We start from the raw sequence: 18264 nt of genomic DNA on the forward strand, positions 1-18264 counted from the left end.
ACAACAAATAACAGCAGAATGACATTTAGATCACCCTTTACCATGCAGCACCAGGAAGCCATTCTTCCTTGGGACAATGAAGAGAGATTGAAGTGTGTCTACAGAGCAGACACAGCACTTGCCCATGTTCACACACAGTCTGTCTATCCCAGGCAAGACATTTCATTCTGCCTTGGGACACATCATTCAAATGGCTTTCTTTAAATTCTGAAGTTATTAACAAAAAACTAAATATGTGTAGCCAAACAATACAGAAATAAAGAAAAAATAACAAGGGATAAATTAGAGCCAGTATACAATGTGGGAAAGTGTTAAAATACAGTAAGGAAGAAAGCTGGATCAGAAAAAGTGCTTTAGATGAGTTCCAAAAGAAAATGGAAATGTGTACCTGAAATGACTACACCTTCCCTGTCAATAATGACAGGAGGACCTGGGGGACCGATGTCACCTAATTCACCCTGTAAAGAAAACAGATTCACACCACACTCAGATGGGGGATGGAGAGGACACTGCTGGTCAGGAAGCAGACTGTATTATGGTACCAGTGTCTGCAGCCATACACTGAGTAACCATCATTCTTTGTCTTGCTGAAGAATTCACTTTGTTCTGCTATTCATAATCATCTGCTGTCCTGACTTACATCGTTCCTGTCTGATGAAGCTGATGGCTGCTTCAGATAAGATGGCTGTTGCTGTCCAGCCATCCTCTGAAGGTCTCCAATTACCTCAGTAGGAAGCACAGACATGTATAAACAATGTGTACTGGAGACCAGTTATGTCAGCACACTGACCAGCATCAGGTAGATAATATCTGTTCACTTTGTGGTGAAAGCTGCTACGAGCTATCTCATTTTTAAAAGCTTTCATCACTTCAGCTATCTGTTGCCTTGCAACACTGAATTTCAATAATAGAAGCTTACAGAAAGGTGGATTCCTTCATAAAGTCATCCAGGTAGAACAGGCAAGTTGTGACAAACTGCAGCGTCATTCCTTCCTCTCACTGACACTCTCAAAGAGTATCAGATCCTCTTTGAAATCACAAGCACAAAATTTGACTGTCATCCAAATTGCCATCATATTTATCACATAAACACCATGCAGTGAGCCAAGGCAGTGCACACTTCGTTGCTTCTTCCAGTACTACTTCTCTGTACAGAAACATCTAATACTACTTCTTCCATGTACTCTGCACAAAACATCCCTTCTGTACTTGCATTTGACAAGTCTGCAATCTTGGTGGCAGATCGGTGTTTTCACAGCAAACTCATTTTCCACTCTGTTTCCAGCTGTCTGACTGCCCAAATTGTAAGATACCCAGAAAATGTCTGCTATGCATCACCTATATTTAGTCCAAGAAACTGAACACGTTCTCAGACTTGTCCCTACTTGTAGAACTGTGATCCAAGACTTCAGATAGACTTGGCAACTATCTTAACATCAACTCACTTCCACCTAATCTTGCCTCAATGGCCCAATAAATGTGGGTGCAAGGATAAAGGAGACCAGAAAGGCTACACCTACAATTCTAAGTCATGAATTCAATGATTAACATTGAAAAATTATTAAAATACCTGCGTATTCATGGCTCAGCAACAACTCATTTTTGTGCTTAACAATAAAGTGAATGAGAAACTGAAACATACTGAAAATGACAGTGATATAGGGGCAAACAGGAGGTTTGATTAGAGCAATGATAGTTATTTATTCATAAAAATACCTTTAAAAACCCAATGCTTTAGTGAGAAGTTACCTTCATGCCTTCTACTCCATCCAGTCCTGGATAGCCTGGAACACCTGGGTGGCCCTGCAAAACCCCACAGGGGAACAATGATACACAGTGAGACAGTAAGTGGTGTTACTTTTTAGCTAGACATCTGCAGAGCCTGGACTCAAATCACAAACCAAATTCTTTGTCCTACCAAACACCTGAGGAAGAGTTAAAGAACGAGAAAACTGATGGTATCAATTTCTCAGCATTCACAAAATACCAGAGCTCCTTCAGGCCTCCTTGTGCTGTGAAGATGGTGAGAACTTGTGAGCAGGCTGAAGGTGTACAAATCAGGAGAACAACTAGGAGTTCTCACAGAACTGTAGAAATGCTTGCAAAATGAAGAGTCTAAAACATTCTTTTCCTTGTCCCACACATTTTTCCCCATTGTTTTTCCCTTCTAAAAAATTATTGTCACCAAAACATTTAAAATAACACCTAGAGATGTAGGATCTACTGATTTTGTACTTTCTACTTAGCTTAACTATTTCAATAAGGCAGGTATATTTATCCACCAGAAAACTTGAAGCCACAATATAAGAAGTTGGTAAATCTTAAGCAGTTAGAGGGCTTCTGTAACTCTTAAATACAGTAAAAAATAGAAGAAATTTCACCTTTCTCCCTGGAATTCCTTCAGATCCATCCAGTCCCAAAAGACCCTAGAACAGCAAACACATTAACTTTTAGAGGCTCCATCCCAGCTTGATGTGGCTTCAAATATCTCAGCATCAAAGAATTAAAAGTTAAAATTTTCAAAAGGAGAAGCTACCACTGATTTTCTTATCTCTCAATTATTAACAATAACAATGTAAAGAATTTAACAAAATAACTGATAAAAGCAGGCTTATCTCATTTAACCACTGGATTTCTAATTAGTAGTTCAAGTTAAGGAAGTCATGGTGTTTCAATTTATAAGGAACTTAGGTGTTACTTTGTAATCACAAAACTAATAAATTGTAGTGTGGTGAAGACTTTCTATCAGACAGTTTATTCTGCACACACAGAACAGAATGTCTTGGTCCTCCTGTTGCACAGGAGCACATCATGGCAGGGAATGAGTCTGTTGATGAAAAGCCCACTTCATGTGTTTGAGAACAGGCATTTAAAGACTTGGTGAAGTTACCTACCCTGCCACCTGGTAAGCCAGGCACACCTTTTTCTCCTTTTTCTCCAACACCTGCAAAGCCCTGAGGAAAAATGTCAACATTAAATCTCTGTGATCTGTTTGGAACTGAACAGCACATCCCTAAGTAAAGGGAACACAAACCCACTTATGTATACAAACAGTACAATAGTGAGACAAAGGGAGCTGACTGTTTCTGCTGGGACTACTTTGTCCCAGCAAGAAAAGCTCCAATCAATCAGACTTGGCACTGTGTGTAGTACAGGACCTGCTTTATTCCCCAAGACTTCTATCCATTTAAACCATGGCATATATTTCAGTAGCAACTGCAAGTGACCCCATGTTACAGACAGCAAAGACCTGCCAATGCTACTCTGTATTCTATTCCACATTGAGAAACTCTTTCAAGTCTCATTTCTTAACAGCAGCAGCTCCCGGGAATGCTCAGGACATGCTTTTCCCTTCCAAAGCCCATGAATGACACAAAACTAGCATTTTCATGCTCAACATATGGAAATGTTTGGTGGCTTTCCCAGTCAGCAAGAAGTATCAAATCCAGAGACAGAACACCAGGATTTAATTTCAGCAAGAGTTACAGTAGTTAAGCAATTTCCAGGCTTCAATCTTAAAATATCTTACAGTTGTGGTTAAGTTTGTACATATGTTCAATTTCACCAGCTTCAATGAGCCTCTTGTGCTGCATAAAGCTAAGCATGGAATATGTCCAGGAAGGCTAATAACAAACTGTGCCTCATGTACAGGTTTTCCTTGCACGTATTTCTCCTAAGAACATCTGTAACTGAAGAAACTGGCAAACAATTTATCTTATTAGTCACAAGTTTCCAAAAATATTTATTCCCTAAAGTTATTGAAACAACCTTTGTTTACAAAATGTTTTAAGCTGGGAAATAGCTCTCTGGAATTCAGGGCTAAATTGTTTTTCTTAATTCATATAGAGGAGATGTAACACCATGCTGAGTTGATTAGCACTAATACTCAACAGCCCATTTTAACTGGGTGTATATGGATAGAAAGAAAGATCTGCATGTGCTTTACAGCTTTAAAGTAAAATAACAAAATATATGTTTAGGTATAATAAAAGGGGAAAAAAATAGGATTTTTGTTCCTATGTCTGTGGGACAAGGAACACTGCCATCAAGTGGCCATGACACAGGTAGAGCTCTGAGCAGGTCTGCAGGTACTGAAATCTGGGCAGCTTTGCAAGTCTGTAGTAGGACAGCATTTTATTCTTTGTATCTACAGGACAAAAAATGATCAGATTACAGTTACACTCTTCAAAAAGTCTTGTGAACACTTTTATCAGATTTTCAAAGTTCTCTGGTGCCTAGAAACTCCTGTAGAAGCCTTGTGAGCTATTCAGAGATTGCTGAACCATCTAACCCCAGCTGGGCACATGTTAAAAACACTCCTCTGTCCTTACCGGGATGCCAGGCAATCCTTGGTCTCCAGGGAATCCTCGAGGACCTGGCTCTCCCTGGCAGGGGGGAAGAGACAAACACAATAAATCACTGTGCCTGTGAAAGCAAGACCTTCCTGTCCACCCGTGCTCCTGGCACCTAAAGCAAAGCTCTGTCCATTGTTTGCCAGGGAGTGCCCTGGGTTAGTGCCACCAGGGTTTGTGTCACCAAACCCTGCATCAGAGGCTCCCAGCACAGAGCTGGTGCTTCCTCTGGCCACTGCCTGGCAGCTGCTGCTCTGCTGCCACAACTGCCACAAGACAAAGCAGGGCCATGTCACACCATCAGCTGGGAAACTGCAGCATGCACAGTGCCTGGTGAGAGCAGCAGAACAGCTCATGGTGGGACAGCAATGTTTTCACAACTCTGCTTACAAACTCCAGAGTGAGCCCAAAGGAATGGGGTTTGTCTGAGCCTCAGCTCACACTAATGTCAATTGACCAAGTACAACAATCTCTCATAACTTTACACAGGGGCTCAGGAAAGCTCAGACTGGGCTCCCAAACCAGCCTGTATAAATCCCAGATAAACTCAGTATGCCTAAATTTCAAATGTCTAGAGAATCTTTAACTCAATCTTTAACTCAAACCACACAGCTTTCATAAAAACACTGATGACCTAAATTCACATCTCAGTAATAACAATGCAAAGGTGAAAAAACCCGATTATTCCAGAGTAGTGTGCACTAAGGCAAAAGAGCTGGAGCTTCCATTTATTTTTCTAAATTGATTTTTTTGCTTCAGCTGACACAATTTCACAGGTTTAACAAAAACAAGCTACAGTTCACTTATTTTTAGGATTAATGACAAAAACCTTTAAATAGCTTCCAGATTTCTTCTTCTGAGAGGTATGTATTCTCTAGTGGTCCACAATGCTCTGAGCTATGAATACTTTTATTCAATAACATTTGGCAGAATAAACTGGTACAAAAAATTATTTTGATTTGGAAATATAACAGTAATTTTGTTCATTCTTGAATGAAAGAACATGGAGAAGGAGAGGGTTTGTAAACTGAATTTACAGACCTTTTCTCCTTGCTTCCCCTTTGGAAATCCCATGAATTCCAGAATTCCAGTGGATGGTGGGGGACCTGGAAGCCCAGGCAGCCCCACATCACCCTGTAAACAAAAGAGGAAGATATTAACATAACAGACCATGTTTGATTTTCTATGGAAATAGCCTTCAAATCAGAAGAAAAACCACTTCAATTATATCTCATGTATATAAATCTGTGTGCCTGAATGCTGGCATGGGACTTTGGTCATGGGAATCAAAAGATCAGATGGAAAATCAGGATGAACAAAATGCATCTGTTTCCAAAGCCTTGTGGATATAAAACACGCCAAGAGAAAAAAAAGAAAAAGCTCAGCTATTGAACCAACAGGAAAACATTGCAGAAAAATTTTGGGGAGAAATATGAAAAAAAAGAAGAGGAGGAACAATTAGAATTGTGGAAGGTGGAGAACCAATTTTAAATCAGCAGAATCAAGTTCCAGACTGAGAACCTGAAGAAGCCCCATTTTGCCTGTGTAAATTTTGACTGCAAGACACTCCTTTAGGATAGTGAGATTATCAATTACACACCAGTTTACTCAAAGAATGTAATGAAAGTCAGGAAGAATGAAGTCATTGCAATAACTCAACACAACAGGTGATGATGCAAAGAAACTGAGAAGTGGAGATTCAAAAGATGTCTAATGACCTCCAGTCTTGATAACCACAAAAATACTGCACTGACTTGAGATTTCCCCTTCTTCTTCACCCAGAAAAGGCTCCCATCCTTTTTAGTGTACCAACAAACAAGGAAGCGGAAAGATTCTTTAGCATTTGAACTGCCAGTCATTCCAAGAGAAGAAAAGAAGAAAAATGCTAGAATTTAGACACTTTCTAGAGGACCAAGATGTGATGGAACTCTGGAGTATTATTTTATGCTCTTTCCATAATAAAACAAGTTTCACTTACCTTTTCTCCTTTCTCTCCTTGAAAGCCTAATCCCATGTTACCCTAGGAGAGAAAAAATCCATGGATGAATGAATAATAAAACAACAGCAACAACACCACTCCTTATTATTTAACCCCGCAGCACTGTTAAACCCCAAAAATTAGGTGTAAAAAGAAAACAGGATAGGTAGCTACTTACTTTGGGACCTGGTTGCCCAGGAAGACCCACTGGACCCTAAATGTAAACAAGATCAAGATTTTATTCCTTTTGACTTAATTAGAGCAATGCAGGGATCTGCAGTGGTACCTGAACTTTCTTGCCTCCAAAGCAAAAGCAACACACATGCTCTCAAGTCTTCACATCTCTAATAGCACAGCTCTTTGGCAACATCATTAATTAAGAGAAAACTTCAACTTAAACCCAACAAAAATGTAGTTTGGTTTTACCTTTGCCCAATAGAGATTCTCTTGTAGGATCCTGAAAAAGCAACTCCAACATATCTCATGGCAACAAAGGCTTCAAGCATCAGCGATCAGCCCATTCCCCAGCCCTGGGATGAGGCAGTGCTCAGAGCAGTGTAACAAGGTGTTGGTGTTTGCAGGGAGCATGGCAGAGCTCTGCTGGAGCCCTCGTTTGCTGCTCTGGATGCCCAGAGAGGAGCCTCTGCTCTTGTGATCAGATTAAACTTCCCAAGACTGAGCATCCTGTGCTGGAAGTCAGCTGTGCTCAGGGTTTTCAGCTGCACAGGCACTCTTGCTCATTGCCATGACACAAACAGAGACGGGGAACGGGAAACCGCCAACAGTTGGAACTGTTCCATCAACAAGTGCAACAGCTGAGGTCCCTTACCTGCAAACCTGGTAATCCTATAGGGCCTGCAGGACCTATTGCACCTGGAAAACCCTTTGGGCCCTATAAAAAGAGCAGAGGACAAATAGAGGATGTGTAGAATTTACTCCATCTAACCCACCCAAGTGAGTCTCAGGACATTAAGTAATATCCTCTAGTTAAGTAAGCCAATTTAAATATTAAAGCAATTTATTTCATATTATTAGATGTACTTTGAAAAACAAAGTTACAGAGTTCAATGGTAGAAGGAAGTTTGATTTGAAAAAGGAATAATGAGGTAATAGGAAAAATTGGACTCCCCCTACCATACCCTTCCTCTACTCATACCCTTACAAATCCAGAATTGCTTACACTATTGGTATCACACATGTAAATACACTTCACACTAATTTGAAAATGGTCTTTGAGACTCCATACCTGATAATGTACCTACTTAGTACTGTTTAAAATCATTATGCCCCATATCAAACAACTTACAGGAACTCCATCCAGTCCAGGAAGACCATTTTCACCCTAAAAATCATAAATGCATAAGTAAAAATTACACAGCATTATTGCAGCAAACTATAAGGAACATCAAGCTTTGTGTAAATAGAAATATTTGCTGTTAGTTAATATTAGATCAAATGTAAATGGGAAAATATCTTGAAATCTGTGCTTCCATATTTGAATTGGGTAATGGAGACCTCTAGAGAAATTAGAACCATTTTATTTGTGCATAACAAGAGAAAATAAAGTGGCATTAAAAATATTAATTACAAAACTGCTAAAAATACACTATAAAAACTTATTACGTGACTGCTATAAAATATGCAAAAGCACATCATCATAATAAGAAATTATCTTCATTTCCCATAAATACAGAAGTCAATTAATAAGGACCTATTTTACAAACTTATGAGCGTACATAGTGTGGATAGAATTTCAGAAAAGTTCCTAAAGCTGACCAGCAAAATCAGTGTGAGAGGCCTTATATCACAGAGTGAATTTTTTATTATTTTCAATATTTAATGAAGCACGTATGTAAACTGAGAATGTGACTGATAAACTTCTAGTACCTTCCAGTACCAGCAACACTGAGAGGCAGCTGGAATCTCACAGCAGAAGCTGTAACATCCACCGAACCGTAACAGGATGAGCAGTGTCTCAGCATCCCAGTATGGGATGAACAAGATCTCTTTAAAAACCAAGCAATTCCAGGTTCTGAGAGTATCCTGTGTCATTAATGAAGTTATTACAAGGCCTTTTGCACAGCTCTGCACTCAGACACCCAGAACTGACACCATGAGCAATCAAAGCTGCAGTATCAGCCCTGCAACCTGTGGGACATCAAAGTTTCTTGTACTGTATTTTCTCCTGTGCGATGACAAGTCTTACCTTCATTCCTTTAAGACTGCCTTGAGCAAAAACAGGTTCTCCTTTGAGGCCTTTTGGGCCAGGACGACCCTGATTTAAGAAAAAATAGTAAAAAATAAATTTCTTGAAAAAATATTGCTTTAGTTTTGAAAGACTCTCTGATTAGCATAATGAACAAGGCAAACTCCTGGCTCAGTTAAGTGTAAAAGTACCACTGCTGCTTTGCCAGAGAAGCTGTGCTATTATGAGAACTAAAGACTTCCTGCAGCTTTAGAAAAACAAGGTTCTGCAAGCATTTTCTCTGGTATTTCCCTGTTTATATAGGATTTCCTTTTCATTTTAGGCCTTTGACAACCTTAGATCCTTTTTGAACCTTTTTTACATGGTAGAACTCCCCTGTTCATACACACATCAATGCTATTTAGAGGCACCTTGGCAGGCTTGAGGGATGGGGCCATGTAAACCTCAGCAAGTGCAAGATCCTGCAACTGAGTTGGGGCAATCCCAAGCACAGATTCAGGCTGGGCAATGACTGGATTGAAAGCAGCCCTGGAGAAGGACTTGGGGGCACTTGTGGATGAAAAACTGTCAGTGTGAGTTTGCCCAGCCAGCCACCCATATCCTGGGCTGCATCCAAAGCAGTGATGGCAGCAGGTGAGGGAGGGGATTTTATCCACAGGATCCTAATTTTATCCTCAAAGTGGATAAGAAAACTGAGCTCTAACAACTCCAATAAACTTAGGGGGTTTTGTGTTCTTCGTAAGTACTTGGCAGTTAGTTCTCCAACAATATCACAAAAATCAAATCCTGTTTTAGAGACAACAGAACACATTTGAGTTGGGACATACAGGCAGTCCAGGTAGGCCAGGAAACCCATCAGGTCCAGAAATGCCAGGACTCCCAGTGGTGCCATTGCAGCCATCGAGGCCAGGAGGGCCTCTGGGTCCCGACTGCCCAGGGTGACCCTGTGTGAAAGGAAAGACAGAGAATGACCAACAGGATCTGTTATTTGCCAGTAATACTGCTGTCCCCAGAAAACTCATATCTTCCTTCCAAATGGCAACACAAACCAAAAGAATTGCACAACTCCCGAGCAAGTTCAGTGTATGGCAGAGTGCAACAGAACAAGCTTCTTCAGCCAGATTTGTTCATCCTCCCTAAAGGTTAAATCCTAGAACACTGGCTGCATTCATCTGATTACCTTTTTCTCCAAGGGACAGTTTTCTGAAGAACATAACTTGTGCATGAGTAGGTCCCAAAAGGGACCATCCCACAGCAGTGTGGACCATATGGAATGTAACAGTGTCAAACAGCACGCAAGGGCACACCTGACACCAGCAATGGAAGCTGCTCATGTGAAAGAAAGGGCAGAGGCAGACTCAACAATACTGAGCATTTATAATCCAAATCTGCTTGGAGTTTCAGTGGCTTCTCTTCCTCTCCAGTGTGGATTCCTTCTTTTAATAGATCAACAGATGTTAAAGCTCCAGTATCAGGCCATTCAAGCACAACAGCTTTATTTGTTAAATTAAACATAAGACCTTAGGCAAAGCAATTGGGAGAAAGATCCAATTAAACTAACAACATTTTTTAAAAAGTATTTGCAATGGCCAATTATTAATCAAGCAGAGCAAAATATAATTGTACCTAATTCTGATTTCACAAGTCTTTTGCCCTGCTATAGCTCTACTAATTTGACTGGAGTTTACTCATGGTACTAATGCAAAGGAGATCAACGTTTGGGACTTCAGGCAGTTTTTCCTCAGTGCCACATGAATATGTGAAGGCAGAAGACAGAAAGGCAGAACTGTCAGTCACAAAGCCCAAGTGTCAGGCAGCTCCTGATTCTGCACTACTTTTCCTATAAGTGAGTCCTGTGGCACTCAACAGCATTGTTTTAAGGCAAGAAGAAAAATTAAACTTATGGAGATAGTATCAGTAACTTGACAGTTCTCTCCCCTCTCTGTACACAGTGATCTTGACTCATCCCAAAAGTACTTTTGTTTGATCCCAAAGATTTGTCCTTAAGATATGGCACTAAGCAAGTTATGACTCACATTAGGAAAGTAAAAAAAAAACAAACACGGATAAAATGGAGATAAAGCAGAACATTAACAATTCTTCATGCCTGACACTTAAAATAAAGCACATTTGCAGCACTAAAAGTCTTCCCAGACCAAGCCAATAGCATATACTGTGATGAAACTCAATGAGAACTTTGCAGTAATGTAAAGCTTTTTATCTAAGGATCTTTAAATACCTTGAAAAAATGTGGGAATGCTATAATCTAATTTTATAGATGGAAAGCTCAAGACACACAGTAGCAGGGTGATTTTCCCAAGGATGCAGAACTACTTGGGCCGCATTTATGTAATTACTCCAGCTGATCACTGGGCTCAGCTGCTGCCAGGACAGCTATTCCATATGGCTGCTTATTCACACATACCTACTCCCTGTGCTGGATACAAACACAGCAGAGAAATAACTGTTCTATTTCTTAATGGGGCTAATTTCCAGTCAGATCAAGTCCTTGGTCCAGTTCATTTGGCAACTGCATTGAGATTTGTGCCAACAAGATCGAGAGGGACCTGATCTGCTTTCTGCCAGTCAACAAGGTACAAACTGATCAATGTCAGGCGTGTCTCAACTGCACAATTAAGGCAGCTCACCCAGACAAGAATAAATTTGAGATTTAACAAGGAATGGAATGAAGTCAACCTAAAGCATTACCATCAGAGATCACTGCATTAACAGTACCAGTTGCTCTGATGATTAGTCTGCTTGTCAAAATAACCACACATGGCGTGCAAGCAGGAACTTGCCAGGCCCTGGTAAAGCAACTGGAGCAGGCTGAAGCATCAATGTATTGCCATCTAGATTTTTCTCTTAGAAATTACTTAACTAATTTGATCCGTGCAGTACGTCACAGCCAAGAGCATCAAGTCTCTGACAGGACAGGCAGTGCTGCAGAGTCAGAGGCCAGAGCTGTCAGTGTCTATCAGGTCTTCCACTTTGTTTACAGCATAAACAAGATCAGGAGTTATGTGGGTGCACACATATCTGGTTACAGCACAAGGTGACCAGCTGCAAGGTTTAGTGAAGCTGAAAGGGCCAACATCTGCCCCTCAGAGGGAGACAGAAGGGAGCCAAGCTGCTGCAGCTTTCCTGCTGGCCCAGAGCCAGCCCGTGGCACACAGCTGCTGGGTGAGCACGTCCTGGGAAACGCTTGGGGTGAGATCTCCTAACCCTCAGACCAAGACAACCTGTAAGAGGCCCAAAGGACTTTGGTATCCTCCTAAAATGTGAGTAGGACTTAAGAGAGAGGACATAAAATATGCTGATCTCAGTGATTTCTTATGTGTGCTAAATAAATCTGTCACTTAATCCCATGGCATCCGTGTCTGTGGTTCTGTGCCAAAGCATGACACAGACTGACACACAAGCACACACACACATTCTGTGTCTTTTGCTTTAGGAAAACAATCCACAGGACTTCCTACTTTAAAGCTAATCTGCAATCAGAGTTCATAATATTTTGTTTTAAGACCCTTATCTGAGGAGATATTGAACACCCACAACGGACTTCCTTCAGAGTTGCTAAGTCCTGCCTTAAAAGAAGCTTTTTCCCAGGGGTTTAAAATACTGATTTAAAGAGCTGGTTTGACCTGAAAAAGTGGTGGTTAATAGTTTCACTGCTCTCACCTTCTCTAATTCCTGTTTTGGCAGATGTGCCAATTGAACACAAGCACCTCAACTGACTAAGGCACAAGACTTTCACAGACTTTACTCATACATGTCAGGGTGATTCGTTTACAGATCTGAGTTAAAACACAGGCTGGAGAGATGCTTGTGCTCCCTGTACTCACAAAAGGAGGCATTTGGTGTGAGGCAGATAAGGAAATTTGAACTGGTTATCTGGGCCCTCCTTTATCTGACTCTTGCTGTACACTGACACTGTGATCCCAAGGGGCCTCTTTTGTAAATCAAACAGGGGAAAGGCAATCCCAACAGGAGAGCTCAATGAATAATTAAAACAGAGAAACAAATGCAATTAGGGATGAATACAAAACTAATTGAATAAACAGTTTCATGGGTTGCTAAGGCAAGTGGCCTTTCTACAACTATTGCCAAGTGCTTGCTTTTACTCTAGGAAGGTCACAAAACTGCCTCTTCATACAGCTTTGGCTTTCATGGCACAGACAAGGGCTCACTTATCATAAAAGTATTTCCTTCTAGAACTCCTTGGACAGTTCATGAAAAGCTATATACATCTCCCAGCTTCAGTTCCAGCCTTTGCCAGAGGTGTCCTTGAATCCTGTCTTATAAGAAAAAATAAACTTCCCAAGTAGGTCTAAGGATTTGAGGGCTTCTCCTACAGCATGACATGAAAGTCTAGCAATAAACACATGTAGCTGCTGTATTTACTAGGTTAAAGGGATTAGTCAGGCCAGCTGCAACAACATGATTTACTTGCCACCAGCACTCCCCAAGGGAACTCTGTGGAATACCTTCCCTTAAGGTCAACAGTGGGAATCCCCTCTGAAAAAGAGCCTTGCCCATGGCCATGACTAAACTACACCTGCCCACACTAACACACCTGCACACTACAAAGAATCTCTCTTTGTATTTGGATGTGCAGAGACAGCAAAAATCTTTTTACTTCTCCCATCTTTCTCACACACACACACACATTCTCTCCTTTGCTCCACATTCCACACATCCATATAAAGTGCCTATACTGGTATACACTTCACAAAAAATCTAAGCTGCTCCCTATCCTGAAATGTAATGACAAAAGTAAAAATATTTACTCAAGCAGTGGTGGTTGCTATTTTCACGCCACAATGGAAGCATTTATCTTAGTGGTTATAATGTAAGCAGTATGAACAAGTTTCCCTTTCCCCTTTTTCTGCCCTGCAGTTGTGGCAGAGAAGAGCCACAGTGCTGAGCACTTTGCTACTCCTGACCAGCAAAATCTGCCTCTTTCCCATTCAGCCACCTGCAGAATGTTGCAAAGCAGAGTAGATCTGCATATGCTGGAGGCTTTGAATCCTCTCATCTGCCTCCCTGCTCTCTCCTTGGAACGCCTGTCCCTGCCAACTACCTGGCAATGGCTGCTGCTCTATCTCTGCCTCCCCTCACTGCTGGGAATCCCCTTTCTCCAGAGCCTCATCTGAAAAAACACCCTGAGAACAGCATGTTCCCACAGTGTGTTCAATTAAATTAAGTATTATGGGAACAGCTTGTTCTCTTCAGACCTAGACAGTTGGCTGGTGGTAAAAGAAAAAAAATAGCAGCAAGGGAGTAGAGCAGGAGAGAAAACAGGCAAGGATGAGCAGAGGGGGACTAAAGGACAAGGGCCAGGAAGGAACTGGAATCAAACAAGTTCATTTACAAGGCCAACTGTGCATTTTCAGCCAATCTATCACAACTATTCTGTTTTTGATATGAAGTAAGAAAACACAGCTCAATTGTTGGAAACTCCTGGCCATCTGAGAAAGCAGGAAAGATGAGAAAGGGTATGAGCATAGTCTGAAGGCACAATGACACACAGGATGGAAAAATGCCATCAAGAAAATAAAAATCATTCTAATATCAGAAGGAGAAAGCAGGATGAACCAAAAAGAGTAGAAAGAGTAAGGAAGTTTGGGGCAACTTCTAAAGCTGATCCAGTTAAAGTTCCCCTGAGATACAGCAAGATACCTCTGCAAAAATCACTGGAGAGACCAAGCAAAAGAAAGCTGGCAAAAACACTCTAGCCACATAATTTTTTATAAACTGTTTCTATAATGCAAAGTTCTAAAGAATGAAGGAAACAAAATGCTCCTGATGGTCAGGGAAAGTGGTTACCTACCTGTCACCTGATCTAAACCAGGACTAGAAACTAGAAGAGAATTAAGGGTAATCTGGAGGGCCTCAGCTCTCATCACTGTTTTCATTCATGTCATAGCAAAAGATGATTGAGGGAGACCTGGTAACAGCTACCACATACAAGAAGGCTACTACAAAGCAAAAGTGAACAAACTTTTCTTTGTATCCCTGACCAGTAACATGAGAACTAAGAGCTTTAAACTGCAAAAAGAAAGACTGAAGTTAGCAAAGCTTTTCTAATAGAGAATGTAGTCTCCATCATCACAAGGTTTTAAGAACTGGTTAGGAAACACATGCTAAAAATGGCCTGAAGCACAGCTGACCATGCCTGTTTGACTCCCTGAGGTGCCTTTCAACTCTGAAAGTCTATGATTTAATGATACAGGGGTTTTTAGGCAGTGGTGCTGAAAGAAAAACTAATTAATCATGCAAATGATCCCCATGTAACTCAGGGTCACTTTCTGATATGTATCAGCTTCCTACTGTCTTACAAACCAGCACAGAATCACCAGGTGGATTAACAAACACCCAGATAGAGGCAAGCAATTGCAAGGTACACTATGCTTGTGCTAGGACAATCTAATCATGTTCAGGTGCTTTTGGTTGTGATTACCATTCTGGTGATTTCTATTTACATATGCAAACTTACTGGGATCCCGTTGATGCCCTGGAATCCTGGAACTCCCATTGGACCCTGATGAAAAAGAGTACACATTATATTTCACTTCATTGATCTGTAGATTTCAGTCACCTCTGAGATATTTTTCACTCCAACACTCTCAGTCTTGGACTTCTGCTTTCAAAACCAAAAGGAGCAAACTATCTCATGCAGATTGCCTCTGACCACAGGGGTCAGTGAAGACAGGAACTGAGCATCTGAGCTTGACTGGATATCTCATGATTACTTCAGGAACGTTTTAATCAGGCAATTAAAAGTAAAAATATAATCTCCTACTGCACATCTGGAGAAAACAAGATGCCAGGAAAATAAACAATCTGCTATAAATTTAACCCTTGTCTTTCCAAGACTTTCAACAAAATTTACATAATTTTCTGTCTACAGTTGGATGGGACCCTCAGAGATAAGCAGACCACTGCATTAACTACAGACTGCCCAAGCTGCAAGTAATTGCCACAACTTGTTGCTCTGCTCTGAATAGTAGCAAAACAGACTGTGCAAGCAGAATTCCCTAGAATGTTCCTGCTTTGGAAAGGTAAAATATATTTCTCCCTCAAGGGATGAAGAGAGAGAATCTTATGGCATGCTGGTATTGCATATGTATCATTTCAGGGGATAGAAACAGTTCTGGACTAAATGGATTTTTTTCAGTGCAAAGAAATTGTTTCCAATCTTGCGCACTGCATTCATTGACACCTATACCTTATGGGCTACTATATTTATTATGATGTAGCTTATTGTATTCTTTTTAGAATACAAAGTTAGAAATAACTTTGCACCTGCAAAACTGAATTGCAAATTTTGTTTAGTACCCGTTCTTTTTGCTTTTCTAGATGCCAGCTCAGGATCTTCTACACAGGAACCGTCTCCATGTCTCCCTGAACAGAGTGTGAACAACAACCACCTACCCCTGGGCATGTGAAGTGACAGACTACTTGCAACAGCAATACTCATTTGGCTGTAGCTCACCTACCAGGATGGCTACACTGTTGAGTAGCTTTAGCATGTGTATTCTCATTCAAAAATAAAAGCAGACAATTCTCAAAAGATACTGTTGAAATGCCATTGTAGTTTTTATCCCTGGACATATAGCCCAAGATTATCTTTATTCACTCAAAAACATAGAAGAGGCCATAGAACTATTGCAGGGACAGGAAAGTCACTGCTGAGCCTACCTTGTCACCTTTCTGTCCAGCTGGTCCAGGAGGGCCCACTGCTCCTCTCTCACCTTTGGCTCCGGGCAAACCTTCTGGGCCAGTAAATCCAGGTGCTCCTATTGGTCCTTGAAGCCCAATTGGTCCTGGTCGACCCTAATATACATTAAAAACAAGTCAATGCATCATGTCCACAAACTCATTTGTAATTACTCTTTCCAACTTGACTTTCAAAGCAATTTGATACCTCTCTAGGTAGTTACGACATCCTAAAGTTTTCCCTGTACATTTTCAGACAAAGACTGCCCAAAACTGCACACAGGACTAGAGATGGGGCCTCACCAACACAGAGTAGAGAAAGACAACCACCTCCCTAAACTGTCTGGTGATGATGTGCTGAATCATTAAGGTGGGAAGAACCTCCAAGAGCAAGTCCAGCCTTTGACTGAATACCACCATACACACTCAACCATATTGCCAAGTGCCACATTTGTTCACTTCCTTAACAATTCCAGGCACGGTGACTCCACTACGTTCCACTTCTTAACCACTCTTTGCAGTGAAGAATTTTTTCCTATTTTCCAGCCTGAGTCTCGCCTGGCACTTGAGGGCCGTTTCCCCTTGCTCGATCGATGGTTGCCCAAAAGAGGCCGATGCCCACCTCACCACAGCCTCCTTTCAGAAAGCCACAGGGTCCCTACTGAGCCTCCTTTGCTCCAAGCTAAACAAGCCCAGCTCCAGCAGGCGCTTCCCCTCACACCTGTGTTGCAGACGCTTCAGCTGGATCTGGAGCACAGGTGTGATGGGAAGGAAGGGCTTCGCTGCCCTTCCCCGACTCGCCGCAGCGCTCAGGGTGCGGGGTCGCTGTCAGGAATCCCCTGGCCCGGAGGAGCCCGAGCGCAGGAGGGAGCGGAGCGCTCCGCGGGTGCAGTGCCGGGCGCTGCCGGCAGAGGGCGCGGCCCCCGCGGGTTGGCGCTGCCCGGCTCGGAGGTGCCGGGGAGGGCCCGGCCCGGCCCGGCGTTACCGCGCTCGGAGCATCCGTCGGAGCCGGCGTTACCGCGCCCTCAGCGCTCGGCCCGGCCCGGCCCGGCGTTACCGCGCTCGGAGCATCCGTCGGAGCCGGCGTTACCGCGCCCACAGTGTCCGGCCCGGCCCGGCCCGGCCCGGCGTTACCGCGCTCGGAGCATCCGTCGGAGCCGGCGTTACCGCGCCCACAGTGTCCGGCCCGGCCCGGCCCGGCCCGGCGTTACCGCGCTCGGAGCATCCGTCGGAGCCGGCGTTACCGCGCCCACAGTGTCCGGCCCGGCCCGGCGTTTCTGCGCCCACAGCGCCCTGCGGGGCCATGCCCAGACAGACACCACGCTAAGCTCCCACTCTATCAGCAGAAAATGCGGTTTATCACAATGCTTTCCACCGGCAAGACGATCAGTGGATCACACAAAGTTGCCCACGTAAAGAATCATGACTTACATAAAATAAAATAGAGGAGGAAGTTAAAAAATCCCCACACCTTCATAATTCCACCATATAATCCCCCCTCCCTTTAATTCTCATGTCCATGGAAGTGTGTTTCTCTGTTCCCTAACTCCGTAAAACAGCAGAAAGAATGCAGCTCCCTGCTGCAAGTGTTTTAGTAGTCTCAGCTGGAGACATACAAAGCCCTGACTCATGGCTTGGCAGGTACAAGACTTTTACTGTTAATTTAAAAACGCATTGTTACATGTTTAAAATCAAGCAAAGTGAAACAAAGTGTACAAGATTTTAAAAATTCTTTTTCCAGGATCACTTTTAGTACCTGTTTAGGCTAAAATACTTTTTCCCATATTCCATGTGTCCGTCTTCACTGTTGCTGCCGTTTTCTTTTAACTGCAACAATTCTCCCATGTTGCGCTTTCTGTTGTGATTGTTTCATCCTGGCCTTTTAACGGAGGTCAAGTGCATGTTTGATATTTCATACCTTTTCTGTCTAGACACTGTCCATAGTGTGCGCTTCCAGAGGCACAGACTCACATCTGAAAAGGCTTTTGTGTTGATTATTTTTAGCT

General features: G+C 42.3%; 1 protein-coding gene across 1 annotated transcript in view; it reads right to left on the reverse strand.

The window, feature by feature from the left end:
* Positions 1–18264, reverse strand: part of COL4A6 (collagen type IV alpha 6 chain) — a 70273-nt gene that overhangs the window by 23362 nt on the left and 28647 nt on the right. Inside the window, exons 2-15 of the mRNA XM_058032370.1 lie at positions 16241–16375; positions 15036–15080; positions 9364–9480; positions 8537–8605; positions 7637–7672; positions 7160–7222; positions 6509–6544; positions 6331–6372; positions 5394–5486; positions 4332–4385; positions 2895–2954; positions 2382–2426; positions 1750–1803; positions 389–458 (exon numbers count right to left, since the gene is read on the reverse strand). Coding sequence (XP_057888353.1) covers positions 389–458; positions 1750–1803; positions 2382–2426; positions 2895–2954; positions 4332–4385; positions 5394–5486; positions 6331–6372; positions 6509–6544; positions 7160–7222; positions 7637–7672; positions 8537–8605; positions 9364–9480; positions 15036–15074 — 778 coding nt within the window. The 5' untranslated portion in view covers positions 15075–15080; positions 16241–16375. The remainder of the gene's footprint in view (positions 1–388; positions 459–1749; positions 1804–2381; positions 2427–2894; positions 2955–4331; positions 4386–5393; positions 5487–6330; positions 6373–6508; positions 6545–7159; positions 7223–7636; positions 7673–8536; positions 8606–9363; positions 9481–15035; positions 15081–16240; positions 16376–18264) is intronic.

This window comes from Melospiza georgiana, chromosome 12, assembly GCF_028018845.1.
Source record: "Melospiza georgiana isolate bMelGeo1 chromosome 12, bMelGeo1.pri, whole genome shotgun sequence".
NCBI classification, from domain to species: Eukaryota; Metazoa; Chordata; class Aves; order Passeriformes; family Passerellidae; genus Melospiza; species Melospiza georgiana.